The 15,978-nt window shown below is 35.3% G+C and overlaps 2 protein-coding genes across 2 annotated transcripts; one reads left to right on the top strand and one right to left on the bottom strand.

Annotated features, from left to right (window-relative positions):
* The first annotated feature begins 1,963 nt into the window (after positions 1-1,963).
* LOC125846280 (uncharacterized) lies at positions 1,964-13,561 on the top strand. Its single transcript, XM_049525659.1, has 20 exons — positions 1,964-2,736; positions 3,407-3,875; positions 3,978-4,063; positions 4,355-4,468; positions 4,665-4,853; positions 5,136-5,201; positions 5,502-5,552; positions 6,169-6,291; positions 6,383-6,499; positions 7,741-7,848; positions 7,933-8,068; positions 8,851-8,988; positions 9,347-9,523; positions 9,608-10,209; positions 10,949-11,126; positions 11,209-11,846; positions 12,125-12,314; positions 12,614-12,839; positions 12,936-13,091; positions 13,182-13,561. The coding sequence occupies exons 1-20, from the start codon at positions 2,020-2,022 to the stop codon at positions 13,300-13,302; spliced, it is 4,602 nt and encodes a 1,533-aa protein (XP_049381616.1). The 5' UTR covers positions 1,964-2,019; the 3' UTR covers positions 13,303-13,561.
* An 817-nt stretch (positions 13,562-14,378) lies between these two features.
* Positions 14,379-15,240, bottom strand: LOC125846299 (15.4 kDa class V heat shock protein). The gene is made up of 2 exons (XM_049525683.1): positions 14,987-15,240; positions 14,379-14,852 (listed from the first exon to the last, which is right to left on the bottom strand). The coding sequence occupies exons 1-2, from the start codon at positions 15,126-15,128 to the stop codon at positions 14,581-14,583; spliced, it is 414 nt and encodes a 137-aa protein (XP_049381640.1). The 5' UTR covers positions 15,129-15,240; the 3' UTR covers positions 14,379-14,580.
* Positions 15,241-15,978: the final 738 nt, after the last annotated feature.

The raw sequence follows: 15,978 nt of genomic DNA on the forward strand, positions 1-15,978 counted from the left end.
ATCTACATGTGCATAGAGACAAGTGTTTGGTGCAATTATGCCTTAAACACAGGGAGGGGAACTGGGAAGGGGAGAGTGAATAAGTGAAAGGGGAGGAGAAGGAGTGAAACATTATGTAATTATTTTTATGTATAATGAAATTTAGTAGATAATGTAGAGATGTTTGTTCGATTAGGTTTTTTTGTTTAACTTAATCCGAGTTTTTCTTCCACTACAATTATCTCTTGACACATCTATTAAAATAAAAATAACAATTAATCCTAATTTAATTTTTGTAAAATGATAAAATATTTGGGACTAGATATTTTTAGTAATTATGAGAAGTAGAGTCGTCAATATGGGCTAGGCCCGTAGGGCCGACCTGGCCTAACCCGTGATTTGATAGGGCTAGGCTACGATTTTTGGAGCCCATTTAAGAAATGGGTTTTTTACCCCGGCCTGCATAAGCCCGTCGATTTGTGGGGCTTGAGAAATATGAATAGGGCAGGCCCGTGTGCTAAATAAAAATTAATTAAAAAATAAAAATAAAATAGAGTACTAAAAATAACAAGAGTCTAAACTCAAAATCTATTAAAAGATTGAAATATTACAATTTAAATATAAAATATGTACTATATAAAATAAAAATTTCCTAAAATTTCTAGGGAATCACTACATAGGTCGTAACCTAGGGAATGTTGTCATAGTTTCTATATTTTATTATGATCATTGGAAAACAATTAAATTAATATTTATATTTAGCTATTTGTGTTTTTACTTGAAATCAAACTTAATAACTATTATAAAAATAATTTTATTTGTTGATTTGATTAACAAATAGTAACACTAACACTATGTAATATTGTCTTGTCGATATTTATGATAATATTTTTAAATTATAATTTAATTTTAAAAATAATAAAAATTTTACTTTTAAAAAAAGAGAGTTGGCTCGGCAAAGCCCGTAGCCCACATACTTGTGGGTTGGGCCGACCATTTTCTGGCCCACACCAAAAATTGGCTAGCCCGACCTGGCCCATAAAAATTCAAAGCTTGTGTGGGCTAGCCTGAATGAGGTGGGCAACCTATTTTGACAGTTCTAATGAGAAGTAAAGTAGATAAGACTGAGGCGTGTCCAGTGTGATACAATTTTTTTTCACGAATGATATTTTATTAGAAATTGTTTTCCAGGAAACAAGTATTTTATTTATTTATTTGTTGTGCTAGGTAGGCAAGCAAAAAATATTATTTTAAAAATATTTATAAATAATCTAGACAAATATTATGAGATGTAGGGGTGTGCACTATTTGGATTAAATTGAAAAATCAAACCGAATTCTAATTTGGATTGGTTATTTATGTTTTGACATCTATAATAGATTTACTCTTAAATATTGTGTTTTACGTTGTATATATATATATATATATATATTCAAATAGTAACTATAACTTTGATTATGTTTCTCATTATTTCATAACCGAATAACCAAATAAAAAAAAAGATAAACCAAACCGAATCAAATTTATTTTGGTTCGAGTTGGGTTACACTTCTTCAAAACAAAAAATTGAAAAATCCAAACCAAATAGTACAAAATCAAACTGAAAAATCGAATGCACACCACTAATGGGATGTGAAGATAAAGGGGGACTACAGAGTGTGAAGTTGAAGATGAAGATGATACTATCAATGTGAAATATCACTTATGTAACTTGTTTTCCACACCGTCATCCCAAAAATCATCTTACTCATTTAAAGAAAATAAATAGTTCTCACAAATTTTGATCAATCGAACATGAAAAATAGGAAACACTTGTGCCAAACACACCCTAAATATTTTTACTTTCGGAGCCTCTTTCCTTTTCTGGGTTCCTTACCTTTTGGAGTGGGCCGGAGACCCGAGAATCAGAGGACAATTCAAAATTTTACTACTAATAAAAACCCCGCCCGTCTCCACATTCAAATTGAAATGGTAACATAAAAAATTCACCATTTTTCTCTTTCAGACAAATCTTCACAGAGATCGGAATTTGACCGGAAAATGGAACCAAAGAAACCGTCACAAACTTCATGCTCGTCACCCTTCCAGAACCTTCCACTTTCTTCATCATCTTCTGCTTCTCTTCTCAAAGACATCTCCAATTTCAAAACTCCGAAGCATTCACGGAAAGCGAATTTCATTTCTTCTTCTCCTTCTCCGTACCGACAGCCAGAGTTCTTCACTGCCTTGAAAACCACACCAGTATCCTCCGTCCGTCGCCGTGGAAGCATAAAGCCATCGGCTGTGAAGTCGAGTGCTGCTCGAAGATTAAAGGCGTTCGAGCTCGAGCAGTCGAAATCAGCACGGAAGGCGTTGAATGACAAAGAGAGATCGTTGAAATCACTAGCGAAGTCGCTAACTGTGTGGCTCAATTTCTTGTTTGAAAATCCTAGCTCTTGTGGCTGTGACGTGACGAAGTTTACTGGAGGATTTGAGAGGTCCAATAGGACGTGTATTGCGGAAAATGGGAAGAGGGAGAGTGGGCCAGGGTACACTGTTGGAGTTGATGTGCTATGGAGAGGGCCGAAGAGACAGAGACATTTGTTGTCGAATTCTGAAGATGAAGAGACAACAGTTATTTCGGATTCCATGTTTTCTGGACTTAAAGATTCGTTGATGGAGATTTGCAGTTTTGATGATTTAAAGGAGAGAATGAGTGCTTACCTGAGCTTAGGAAGCTGTAAAGAGGTCTTTGCTACAATGACTCAACTAACAAAGGTTAGTCCTTTTTTCTTACTAGACATATGGAAATGCTAATTTTGCCATTTAATCACCTTACAAATCCATTTTCTGCGGAGTGATTATACAATGCGCTTAATCTACATTACAATAATATGAGATGCTTTCAGAAAACTTTGCCTTCACAAAGTATGGTTGGTCTCAAGTTTGAACAGATGATGAGGTTTATGGAGATTGAAGCTAAAAAAATAGTCTAACTGCTAGAACCTCTAGTCTCAGAGAGCCCTAATTCCCCTTGAAGGCAAACTAATCAGTATTGGATGAAATAGGCTAAAAAGAGAACTAATAGAAATATTGAAGGTTCTATTTCAACAGGGAATAAAGGGGACAACACAATTCATATAGCCATGCCAACTAGTATGGAAGAATTGATTGATTGATTTGATGATGCTTTTTAAGTACTCTTCTGCTATGTTTACTCAAGGAGATGATAATGTGTTAGATATTGGAATCAAGATTTTAGACACCAACTAAAATCCTTTGAGACACAGTGCAAAACTGAAAACTGTAACAAATGCAAGCCTTAGGTAATAATTGGTTGATTCAACCAAGATGTTGTTATCACAGGGTAAATTTTATGGCTACTTTACTGTGGTTTGAATTATGGTTGTTAGTTAAAGTTTCTCCTGTTTTGGTTATCTTTTTTCAGACCATTGATGAAGGACGGCTGAAAATGAGAGCTCACTGTCCCATGGTAACTGATGTTGGAATGAAGGAGAAAGCCTTGAGAATCCTGATGTGTTATAACCCCACTTGGCTTCGGATTGGATTGCACATACTCTTGGGGGGTGACACCTTATTACCGAATGGAGATGTCAATTCTGAGCAAGAAATTGCTTTCTTGAAGATGGTGCTTGAGAGACAATTTTTCTCACATGTTGGTCTTGCAAAGACCTATGCTTATAACAAGTTAGTGGAGGGTTTATATAGACCTGGTTACTATGAAAAGTTAGGCAACATAGTTCTGAAGAGATTTTTGCTGCTTGTTCTCATACTAGATAGAGTCAAAACTCAGAGTAGTCTGCCACTTAAATATGGTATTGATGGACTAGATGGAGGATCTCCTTTACTTTTCTCTTTGCAATCAGATGTTAAATCTAGCCGTCAACTGATCAACAGTAATTACCTGTTTACTCTTCATAATTCTTCTTGAGTAGCTTGTTTACTCCTTTTTAATTTAACTCACGAATTAACATTTCTATGACTTAAATACATGTTAGAATTCTTGCCATCGGATGTGATGCATGGTGAAGGTAATCTACTTGCGCATCTTGTCATCGTAGGCTATAAAGTGACATATCAACAGGTAAGCATGTTGATTAATGAACTGAGTTTGATAGTGCATATGCTTTTACTACATGGTTGAGTTTTTCTGGTTATGGGGTCGTCTCTTGTCTAATTTGGACAAAATAGATTCCTTGTCAAGCAGGTTTTCTCTTGGATAGCAGATTGTCTCTTGTCTTTTGTTTACTTTTACTGCATGTTTGATCCCCATCAATGATCAAACAAAAAAAAAAACTTTTACTGCATGTTTGACATCATTCATATGTGTTTCTTTATAGCTTTTTATTGTGACAATTGATATTTCCTGGTGCAGAATCCGTTGCTTGAGTATCAATTTGGTGTGGCTGATTTATTTGAGGACCTTCAAGATGGCATTCAACTTTGCAGAGTCATTCAGCTCTTGCGACATGATCCTTCTATCCTCTCGGTTAGCTTATGAACAATTGTTTTTCTCTCTTCTCCTTTCTTATATTCTAGTTTGATTCTTTTTAGCAAAAAATTGGCATGAAGTGAATAGCTATATAAATTACATTAAAGAATAAATTAAAAATAGAGTTGTCACGAAGTGTATAGCTATTTCTCTTGATTGGTAACATAAGTCTTGCTTTTCTGTTCTATGTCAGAAAATGGTTGTCCCCTCAGATACTCGCAAGAAGAGTTTGGCGAACTGTGGCACTGTTTTACAATATCTCCAGGAGGCAGGTGTACCATTTTGTGATCAAGATGGAACTATAATTATGGCAGCAGACATAGTTGATGGAGACAAGGAGCTCACCATTTCATTGCTCTGGAACATGTTCGTGCACTTGCAGGTAAAATGTAGTATTCCTAGTAATATTCCATCTATGTCATTACAAGCTAAAAAATCTAACCTTAATTATAACGAGTTATGATCTATTACCTGGTGCTTTTGTATTAAAAAATATTTAGTTATGCAATAAATCCTTTCTCAGTTTACTCAGTTGTTCCAGTTTCCTTACTATTATAAAATCTGTTGTTAGCTGCAGGAATTATGAGATCAAATCACTGGAAGTTGAATTTTGTAGTCCTTTACTCCTTTTATATTCTCATGATATATTCTGTACATTCTGCAGTTGCCACTTCTAATCAACAAATCACTTTTGTCTGAGGAGATTTTTAAAATCCGAGGAGTTGTTAAGGTATGCTCAGTTTGGACTGTAGTTATTATTTTCATCTACTTTCCAGATAAAAAACACTCACATAGAAAGGTTCTGGTTGAAATCAAAATGTCTTTTAAGAACTTAATAAGTCTATAATGTGAGTAGTAGTGGTGTAAATTGGGTAAAATAGGAAATCTGAACCTCTAGTTTGCAATACTGTTAGTCTATGTGTTAATGCTCATTGTGTCTAAAAGAGTGATTACTTTATATTCACACACTGAAAGTCCTCTTTTATAAGCGAGTCAAATTAGGTAATGCTTTTCATCTTTTCCTTTACAGCAAGACTCAAATGGCTGCACTCACTTGGACATGCTCCTGAGTTGGATCCAGGTATTGTTGTAATTTAATACTCTGTGACAATGGCAGTATTATTTTCTTTAAATCAACCCTGTGGTGATCCTAGTATCATTCTCACTTGGTTTTGTGATGATGCTTTCCCATTCTTTCAGTATATTGTTACTTGGTGATCTGAACTCTGATTATTTCACCTATGGTTTAGTGATGCTTAAAGGTTGATTAGTTGACGTAGATGAAATAAATTCAATTCATACGGGGTGTGATTCTATACAGGCATTTTGAATGCACTACTCTCTTGGATTATCCTTTTGTCTCCTTTCTGGAAAACATAGCTCTTCAACTGTGATGCAAAGGGAACATACAGGATTTAATGGTGAATATGCCTCTGATTAATCAAAATGTAGTAAACCCCAATTATTTGGATTGTTTGACACGTTAACCCCGCAGTCTAAATACCATATTTCCAGTATTTCTAGAGGCGGTAGTAACACTCACACTTAGTTTTCAAATAACCTTGGCTGCAGAGTGTGTAGCTTCCACTGTGGAATACCCTAACACTCGTAAAGTAGTAGACTCATTAGAAGATTATTGCTTCCTGTATGATGAGGGTTTGGATTCTGCATATGAACGTGATCACTGAATGTTTCAGGCAATTTGTGGAAGTTATGATCTCGAGGTCGAAAATTTTTCATCATTGGTTGATGGAAAAGCTATGTGGTGCTTGCTTGATTATTATTTCCGCAAGGACCACCGCTGTTCCTGCTCTTATCAGGTGCTTGAATGTTATCCCATGAATGTATCATTGTTTAAAATTCTACTAATACAATTTTGCAGCTCAATATCATTTTGTGATGATATTACAGGCACTCTGTGAAACAAAAGAAGAAGTTTCCATAGTATCTGCAGTTGATTACACAGATGCAGTGCACAATTTTATTCTATCTCAAAAGCTGCCATTGCTATTGGGGAAGTTTCCAGAGGTGAATATATATATATATATATATAATTCTGTTGTAATTCTGTTATAAGTCTGTAAGGATTGAATGATCTATAATTCTGTTATCATCTTATTAAAACAATTAGCAAATAATTCTGCGTTTTTCAACGCGATGCTGCTCCAAGTGTTGTTTTCTGAGGATGAAGTTTCCCCCTTCAAATAAGAATAATACTACGAGTACTTGATTTTTTTACATAGTATGAATATGCCAGATTTCTTGTTTGTCCTATAAGTGTTTCAAACTATTTACATGGCTTCTGCACTCACATATTAATCTGAATGAAGTACCTTCTAATCAAAACAGCATACATTCTTCTTTGCCAGGCAAATTATATGTTAAAAGGGCTTCTATTGTGACTAAACATTAACTGTGGCTCAAACAATTGTTATATTTTCCGGGATATCTCAAGTAGCAGTGTGTTGCAAGCATTTGCTTGTAAAGTTTCATGTATTGCAAGCATTTGCTCCTAAAAAATTGAGGCAAGCAAGGATTTTCTACTATTACACACTCCACAGCTTGTTAGGGGAGCCAAGCCTATGCAAAACAACCATTATGTAGTTTACCTATGCAGTAATGCAGATACAATATCTGACAATTTGAAGTTTGCTGGGTAGTTGCCCTCTTAGTCTTTTCGTGCCAGAAGTGCATTCCTCCTTATTAATCGATGTTCCTAGTGACTGGATATGACACTGTACATACTTCATATGAGCGTTTATCCCTTTCTATGTTCTCTAGTCTTTTGTTGAAACTATCTGTTGAACTGAGAAAGAGAGTCAATTTGTAGAAATGACCCTGTCCTGACCTTAACCAATTTTTTTGGGATTCATTTCAAAAGTGGATGAAACCATTTGTCTGATACCTTAATGCTTTTAAATACATTACCTTCTGGAGGTCACAATACCATTTATGAAATTCTATGAATTTGGTATCGTTGTTCACTTAATGATCTACCTTTTTTGTCAAATCCTTCAGTCCCAATTCCATGTCCATCATTCCCTTTTGGTCGTTTCTACTAGGAAAGTTAAGTTTTACTGCTTATTATGCAATCAGAATAATTCATTTGACCAAAATGATTTTCGTAGTTATTTTATTTTAGTGTGTCGATTAAGTAAAACCATGTCAAGCTAAACATCGTAATTCATTTCGGGGTGGCAGGAATAATCCAATTCTATACTTGTGGGAAGAAAATTGTATGATTGCAAGTTAAAAATGTATTTCTGCAGGTAATACAAGTCAGTGATATACTGGAAACAAACGGTGCATGCAATGGTCAGAGTGTCATTATTCTCTTGGTGTTTCTCTCGTATCAACTACTAGTAAAACGAAACAAGGTAATTATTCATTGTAGATTATATGCAACAAACTAGTGTCAGTATTCATTTAGGAAAGTCATGACCATTGATGTCTTTTAACAGGATCAATTAAACTTCCACAAGTTATTGGGATTTAATTGTCAAAGTCCCGAAAGGAGACGGTTAAGCACAGATCAGTGGTTTATGCATCCCCAAGCAGCTGTAGATAAAGAACAAACACATTGGAAGGATGGTGAAGGTCTCTGATGGTTCTTTAGAGGGATTTTAGTTTTAGAAAGTTTATTGTTTATTTATTTCATATGTTTGGCCAACAAATGACTTGAAACATTCATTAATATAGCTGTTTATATGAACTAGAGGAAGTAAATTTTTGGATAACACAGCACCCAAGGGTGTGGCCTAGTGGTCAATGAAGTGGTTGAGAACCCTGAGGTCTCAAGTTCAAAACTCAGCGGAGACAAAAAACACTAGGTGATTCTTCCCATCTGTCCTATCCTTGGTGGACAAAGTTACTTGGTACCTGTTGGTGGTGGGAGGTCGTAGGTATCCCCTGTCCTAGCCTTGGTGGACAAAGTTACCTGGTACCTGCAAAAAAAAGTTTTGGATAACACCATGCAGCAAAAATCTTTCCACAACACCAAATGGTAGTGAGCACTGCAGACACTGTTTATATAAATTGCAGAGAGCATAGTTTTGATTGATAACCATACAGCAGAACCCTTTTCTTGGAACCATAAAGTTGTCAATACTGAAGAAATTTTTGTTTTCCATCATATTTATATTCTTCTAGTTTCATCAAAGTTGGTTAGAATAAAGCTTTTTAAGTTTTAATTTTCTATTTTCAATGAATTTGAATTTTATGAAAAAGGTTCCCACTTCTTTATGGAAATAATTTTGGGTAGAGGTGATCCCTCTTCACATGAAGGCGTCTCTCCTTTGTAACAGCTCTATATTTATGTCATCGACATCCCTTTGAATTAGTTTAATTTCATGGTCTTTATGACCTTTTTGATGATACAGATGCTGCCAGAAATTTTAAGGCTGTAATGGCTTGGTGGCAAGAGATGGCACAACAAAATAACAAATGCTTTTCTAAGGAAACTTCTAGCGGTCCAAAGCGGTCTTTCATTTTAAGAGGGAGAAATGATACTCATAAAGGTAATCATCCACGACATTTTAGACTTTCTCTGCAATGTTTAGTCCTTCAATCCATTATAACTTGAGTTAAATGCTGTTGGCACTTGGGCTGTGATAGGTTTGATGCGATGTTAGCAACTTCTACATCTGACAACTATCTACTAGTGTGTAAATCTTTTTCTGTAACCAATTTTGGGGGCACGTCAATATTCCCTTAGATAGCTATTCTTCTTGTATATAACGACTTCGATGTAGATGTCACTCTTATCTATCATCATTCTTTGCTTTGTCATCTGAGGATGAAAATTTGAAATTATGCTTCGAGTAAAGTTTTTCCGGCCCTCAAGCCAGCTGAAAGATGTTTGTTTCATTGTTTCAGGAAATGCTGCAAAAGTAATACAGTCACTTTTCAGACAGTCAGTGCAGCAACGTAAATATTTGAGGATTAAGAATGCGGTTTATATCTTGCAAGCTGCAATACAAGCATGGCTGTGGGTAAAGAAGGAACCATCAATTCAATTCTTTGGTTCTCCGGCGTATCTGGCATCACTATGTGGTATATGCTTCTTTGTTTTCCCCTTTTGCTCAGTACTAGATGTTAGAATTTTAATCATTTACTGTATTGATACAAAATGAACAGGTACAAGGAGCCGTTCAGCAAATTTTGAAAAACACGCAGCCTTTGTGATTGATAGACATGCTTTTCTTAAGTTGAAAAGATCTGTAATAATCATCCAGCGTGCCTCAAGAGACTGGATTTCTCGAAAACATGTAACGAGAAACTCGTTGCCACAAGATTTGTCCACTCCAAGATTCATTGATGCTGCCATTGTCATACAAAAGTGTATTCGTGGGTGGATAGCGAGGTCTTGTCTTGTAAACACAGAACAATTTCACGAAGTTCCTAAGGAATGTGAAGATAATATTTGTCAAATAAATGCTGCGGTAGCAACCCAATGCGCTTCAAAGGAATATAAATTAAGCAGTTCTCTACACAGTCATCACTTTGCAGCAACTAAAATTCAAAGTTACTATCGTGGATGGTTGATGAGAAAGAATTTTGTGGATCAGAAGCAAGCAGTAGTAAAAATACAGAGTATTTTCCGATCTGCAAGATGTTTGAGGGATTTTCATTCCTACAAACAGGAAACTCTGTCAGTGATTACAATTCAGGCTTATATCCGCAAATGTATTGCTAAAAGAGATGTTTATAGGCATAAATCTCAAATTATTTTGATTCAGGTAAATATTTCTTGAAATATTAAAGGCTTAAGCATAGATAGATTGATTCATTTTTCTTTACTTCTGTGATTGGATCGATATTGACCTGCCATACATTGTACTTGAGTACACCTTTTAATTGGTGCTTCAGGCTTCTTAAGTCACTCAATTTGAAGTACATTCTGTTGAGGTCAACATATGGTCAAAGGAATTAGGTGGTGTAGCTTCTATTTTTCATGCATTTGCCTTGTATTTTCTGATAGTTGTATCCTGCATCCTTCAGAAATCATCAATCACATAAGGTGCAGGGTTCCAAATGTTTGTGACTCCTAGTCAAAATGCAGAAATTTAAGTATTTTCTTTCATGAGCAGATTATATTTCTATATATTGTTGAATCATCAGCCTAGAGGATAGGCTTAGTGTTTCTTCAGGCTTAAATAGCGTGTTTGCACCAGTTAGCATGAGGAGACATGTAGATAGATAAACCAGAAACATTGTAAGCTTATCTAAGAAGATGTGTATTTTATAACGTTTATATTTCTAAACGTTGTTGCCTTAGTTTGGCAAAAATGTTGAACTGCAACACTTTGTTTTCACACTTCTTGCTGCTATTCCGTCCTGACTTTGCAGACAGTCAATTGTTGTATCATTTCTGGCCTCTGTATTGATAACCTCTATGGTTAACCTTACATGAATTACTCTAACAAGGATTGCATTTAGCATCTCATGCAACTTTATCATGATATGTCATTGTGCCAGAGCCATTGTCGTGGCTGGTTAACAAGGAGAAAACTGGTCATTGAAAAAGAGGCTGTTATAAGGATTCAAGCTGCAGTTCGAAGCCTGAAATACCAGAAAGCATTCCTTCACCAAAAGCACGCCATTTTGGAAATACAACGGTTTGCAAGAGGAGCCATTACTAGAAAGAGGCTCCTAGGTGCCTTTATTTTTCAATCACAAGTTTCATTATTGACCTTTTCTATTCCTGCTTATAATCAACATAATGCATGGTATTCCAGGTGCCTCTTGCTACCGTAACGTCTCAAAATTGGGTTACCAGGCTCTTGAACTTAAAATACTACTGCAAGCAGTAGTAAAGTTGCAAAGGTGGTGGAGATGTAAATTGCTTCATGCACAGAGAACAAAAGCCGCAGTTGTCATCCAATCGCATGCCTTAGGATGGATTACCCGGCAACGTGCTTCAAGAAACAAGGAACGATTACTTCAAGCAGTATTAAAGTTGCAAAGGTGGTGGAGAAGTAAATTGCTTCATGAACAGAGAACAAAAGCAGCAGTTGTCATCCAATCACATATCCTAGGATGGTTAGCCCGGCAAAGTGCTTCAAGAAATAAGGACCAATTACTTCAAGCAATATTAAAGTTGCAAATGTGGTGGAGAGGTAAATTGCTTCATAAACAGAGAGCAAAAGCAGCAGTTGTCATCCAATCGCATGCCCAAGGATGGAAAGCCCGACAAAGTGCTTCAAGAAAGAAGTACCTGACACTGTTAGCAGTGTTAAAGTTGCAAAGGTGGTGGAGAGGTAAATTACTAAATAAACAGAGAACAAAATCAGCAGTTGTCATCCAATCGTATGTCCGAGGATGGATAGCCTGCCAAAGTGTTTCAAGAAACAAGCACCGAATTGTTGTGATCCAAGTAAGTTATTGATCTCTCTAATAGCACCGTGCTTTTCTTAACATTCTTGAGGCAACTTCTGAAGTTCAGATGTTATTAGCCATATAGAATGAAGCTCGGTGTTGCATGATTAAGCTTGTACTGATTGTGCCTATACCGTAGGGGATCTGCTAGAGATCTTCTTGGATAATTTTCTTGTTTATGTTCTGAATATTTCCAAATTTATGTGGAGTTGAAGCAGCAGCATCTGCCTTTCTTTTTGAATTTTCTGTTTTCATGCTTTATTTTTCGCTATGCAGGCATACATGAAAGGATACCTTGCAAGAAAAGATTTAAGAGGGCAGCTTCTTGATTTGCGTCTGAAAATACAAAAATCTGCTGCAAATGTTGATGATGGTATGCGCATAATAAACAGACTTGTCGCAGCATTGTCAGAACTTCTGAATATGAGAAGTGTCAGTGACATTCTTCATATCTGTGCAACTCTGAGTAAGTTTCTTGTGCATCTGGCACAAATATTGTTGATCATCTCTTGTTGTCAATGTCCATTTACTTACCAATGTTGGCGTTATATCTCATATTTCATTGCCCTTAACTGAGTTGTGCGGTCTTGTCTGATGTATGTTGTCCTTTTATTTGTTGTGCAGCTCTTTTCTATAGAGACTAGACTTTAATTTAACAATAAATGTTAGAACAATGCATGTTTAGAAGATCATGGGTTTGCATTCAATCAAGATTGTTCACCTAGGGATCACAAAGCAATAATTTCCTCATTTTTCCTATGATAGATATGGCAACACAACATTCACAAAAGTGTTGTGAAGAACTTGTTGCTGCGGGTGCTGTTGGTACATTGTTTAAGCTGATCCGCTCTCTCAGCCGGAGCATACCTGATCAAGAAGTTCTTAAACCTGCTCTCTCCACTCTCAGAAACCTTTCCCGATATCCACATTTGATTGATGTACTAATTGAAAGCTATGGATCACTGGAAACAATAGTGTCGGAGTTTTTAAGGTTTGCTATTGAAATATTGAGCATTAAAATAAAGTTTCCAATGCACTTCAGATGACGTAAGCTTTATATATTTCTGCTTTGCAAATGCTTGTTCAGAAACAAAGAAGAGGGATATTTCATTGCTTCCGATCTTCTGAAGAAGATATTCACAGAGAAAAAAGGTGTTGAAGCTGTGTGCAAGTCGCCTGCTCTTTTGAAGAGACTGCACAATCATGTGGAAGAGCTTTCAAGAAGATCAAAAGCTGACAAGAGGTCTGCTCTTTAGTATACCAATCCCAGTTGCTTAATCTTCTTTCTCCATACATTAGATTATAGTGAGCTAATTGGACATAATTTATGCAGGACTAAACCTCACGCAATGAAAGAGCCTGTGGACAAAAGATTGAGAGAAGCTGTTGAGATATTGGAATTGATTAAAGTGTCCATGGGAAATCCAACTAGACGACTCTCTATGAAGGTGTAAGAATTTTCTTTCTAGTTGGATAAAAGTTCTAAATCTTTCTTGATATTGCTATACATGCAATTTGTACATCATGTATAGCAAGAAAGACTAGAAACCGTTAATATCTGAATTGTGAAGAGAGCTTCACTTTATCTTTAACTTCCCATTCTCTAACACCATATCATTGATCTGACTTTTAGATAGTCCATTAGGGACTCTATGTGATTGTCTGAGAGCATCTGTTAGTTTTAGGATTACTGTATCTTGGCAGTTTAGTAGTACCTGCTTTATTTTCAAGTAACTAGTTCCACTTATTTTCGACAACTACATATTATTTTTTAGATATAGTGCCAAAACTTACCCTGTTAATCTAATAGTAGAAACTAACCTCATTTATTGAGTTTGAATCCACTAAATTGGTCAGTTGCCTTGCGGGTGGCAGTAAATCTGGATAAGATATTTTTGATTGCATTGATCATACTCCGTGTGTGGCTTTTGCAAGTTGCAGCCTTTTGCTTAAAATCATGCAAGTTGTAATTTTTAATTATCTGGCAAGGGCAAGTTGCAGTTCATTAAACTAAAAGTTGGTTAAAGTAGACGTGAAGTAAAGGGGCCGAAGGGCCCACCTAGTGACTGCCGTCCCCAAGCTTTATTTAGATTCTATTGCCAAAAAAATATCACCATCCACCTACTGTTAAATTCTTTTTTAGCCCAAAATTTGTTTATTGAATTTAGGTAAAATAATTCTACCCTCTTATCTCACTCTTCCATATTATCGTCTTCCCTGCTCCCTCGGTAAAGATGAAGATATTTTTTGAAGCTTCCAATGCTTTTCTTCTTAATTAACCAAATTCAACTTCCAATGGTGGTGCATTGAATTCTGAAACTATCATGCCCAGATTTTCCCTGGAGATACTAATGCATAAATATTTAAGATAATAATTTAGAATGCACTTACCAAATATTAAAAATAAATAAGAAACTCATATATTTTCCGTCATGAAACACACCCTTGGTTTTTGTTCTTTTACTTCTAAATAAAAATGGGAGGGTGGAACATGAAAAGGAGAAGGGATGTAAAATCAGGGTAAATAGACTGCTACAAATATAGTATTTTTCAAGCTCAAAAGTTTTTGGAATGACAGCAAATTCAGTTTAAGGATTACCATTGATCTAACTATGTACATAATCTCAAAGAGAGCACAATCTTGAAATCCCCCTCCCTAAACCCAATAATAATACTAATAATAATAAGATTAGGTATTAATATCAACCAAATCTTGCTTGGAAACAAAATAATCAAGCAGCACTAGCACCAAGATTCACTATGCTTTCTGGCAAGTCATCTGGTTCAATGAAAAATCCCCTTCTCACAAGTGTTCTTGGAACTGTGACTGTCAAAACACCATCTCTATAACTAGCAGAAATTCCTTCCATATCCACCATTCCAGGTAGCCTAAATTTCCTCATAAAGCTCCTTATTGGCTCTGTTGTTTCATTGGCTGCTTCAGTTCTTATTATCAGATAGCTTGAATCCTCAACTTCCACCTTTATTTCCTCTTTCTTCACACCTATCAAAAAAAAAAAAAATCATCCAAAATTCAAGAAAATTAATACCCAATACAGAAAAAAGCAAAGGGTGTCCAAAAAAGAGTCACTTTAACTAGTTCAACACTATTTTTTTTTTGTGTGTGTGTGTGTTTACCTGGAAGATCAGCAGAGTATATGTGAGATTCAGGGGTCTCTCTCCAGTGAACATAATTCTCAGGAATGAACTGATAGGGAAAAAGGAGAGGAGAGGTGAAAAAAGAATTCCATGTTGAGGGATGGAAAGTTGAGAATTCCATTTTCTTGGAGGTTGGAAGAAAGAAGAGGATTTAGGAGGAAAAAATGGTGGCTGCAAGAGAGGTGGTTGGTTGGTTTGGAGGATGAAAAGAGAGTTGATTTTGTCCTTATATAAGCCTGGCCAAGTTGGTGGCATTGCTCATCTTATTATACTTTTTATTTTAAAAAAAATGATTGGCTTCTCAATTCTTTAAAGGGGAAATGCAATTATATCTATCTTGGATAGAGAGCTACATGTGAGTTGCTACTTGCTAGTTTGGGTATCAAATAGTAAAGTGACAATTCACCCCAATTTAACTGTGATAGTCTACATTTCTGACAATCTTCTTTGCTTTGGTAGCAAAAAAGAAAATACTCATTTCTATATTTAGTATGAGAAATAATTTAATTTTAACCATTTTATTTTATAGTGAGATGAGTTATAACCACATAAATATTTATAATTTATTTTATATTATTAATTTCAGAAGTCTTATTTTTATTCTTACACTTTATATCAAGTAAAATATCTTCTTTAAACATCTCACTTTAATTAACATTCAACTAATTAAAGTAACAAAATATATTTACGAGGAAAAAATTGTCACGCTTTACCAACTAAGGATGCGTATGTGCTGCATGACAAAAGTTACAGCCGCCTGATATTTTTATCAATTTCTTAATTTTCAACTTCCAAAGTTTGGTTTATTACATTTTCACATGTCCAATATTGATATGACAAGAAATAATAAATACTTTAAAACAATAATTTTAGTATATTACTTTTGAATATAATAATTCAATATTTTTAAAAAATGAATATAATTAATAACAAAAATAAATTAAAAGTTAAGTGAGATATTATTTGTCAAT

Source organism: Solanum stenotomum, chromosome 12 (genome assembly GCF_019186545.1).
Source record: "Solanum stenotomum isolate F172 chromosome 12, ASM1918654v1, whole genome shotgun sequence".
In the NCBI taxonomy this organism is placed as follows: Eukaryota; Viridiplantae; Streptophyta; class Magnoliopsida; order Solanales; family Solanaceae; genus Solanum; species Solanum stenotomum.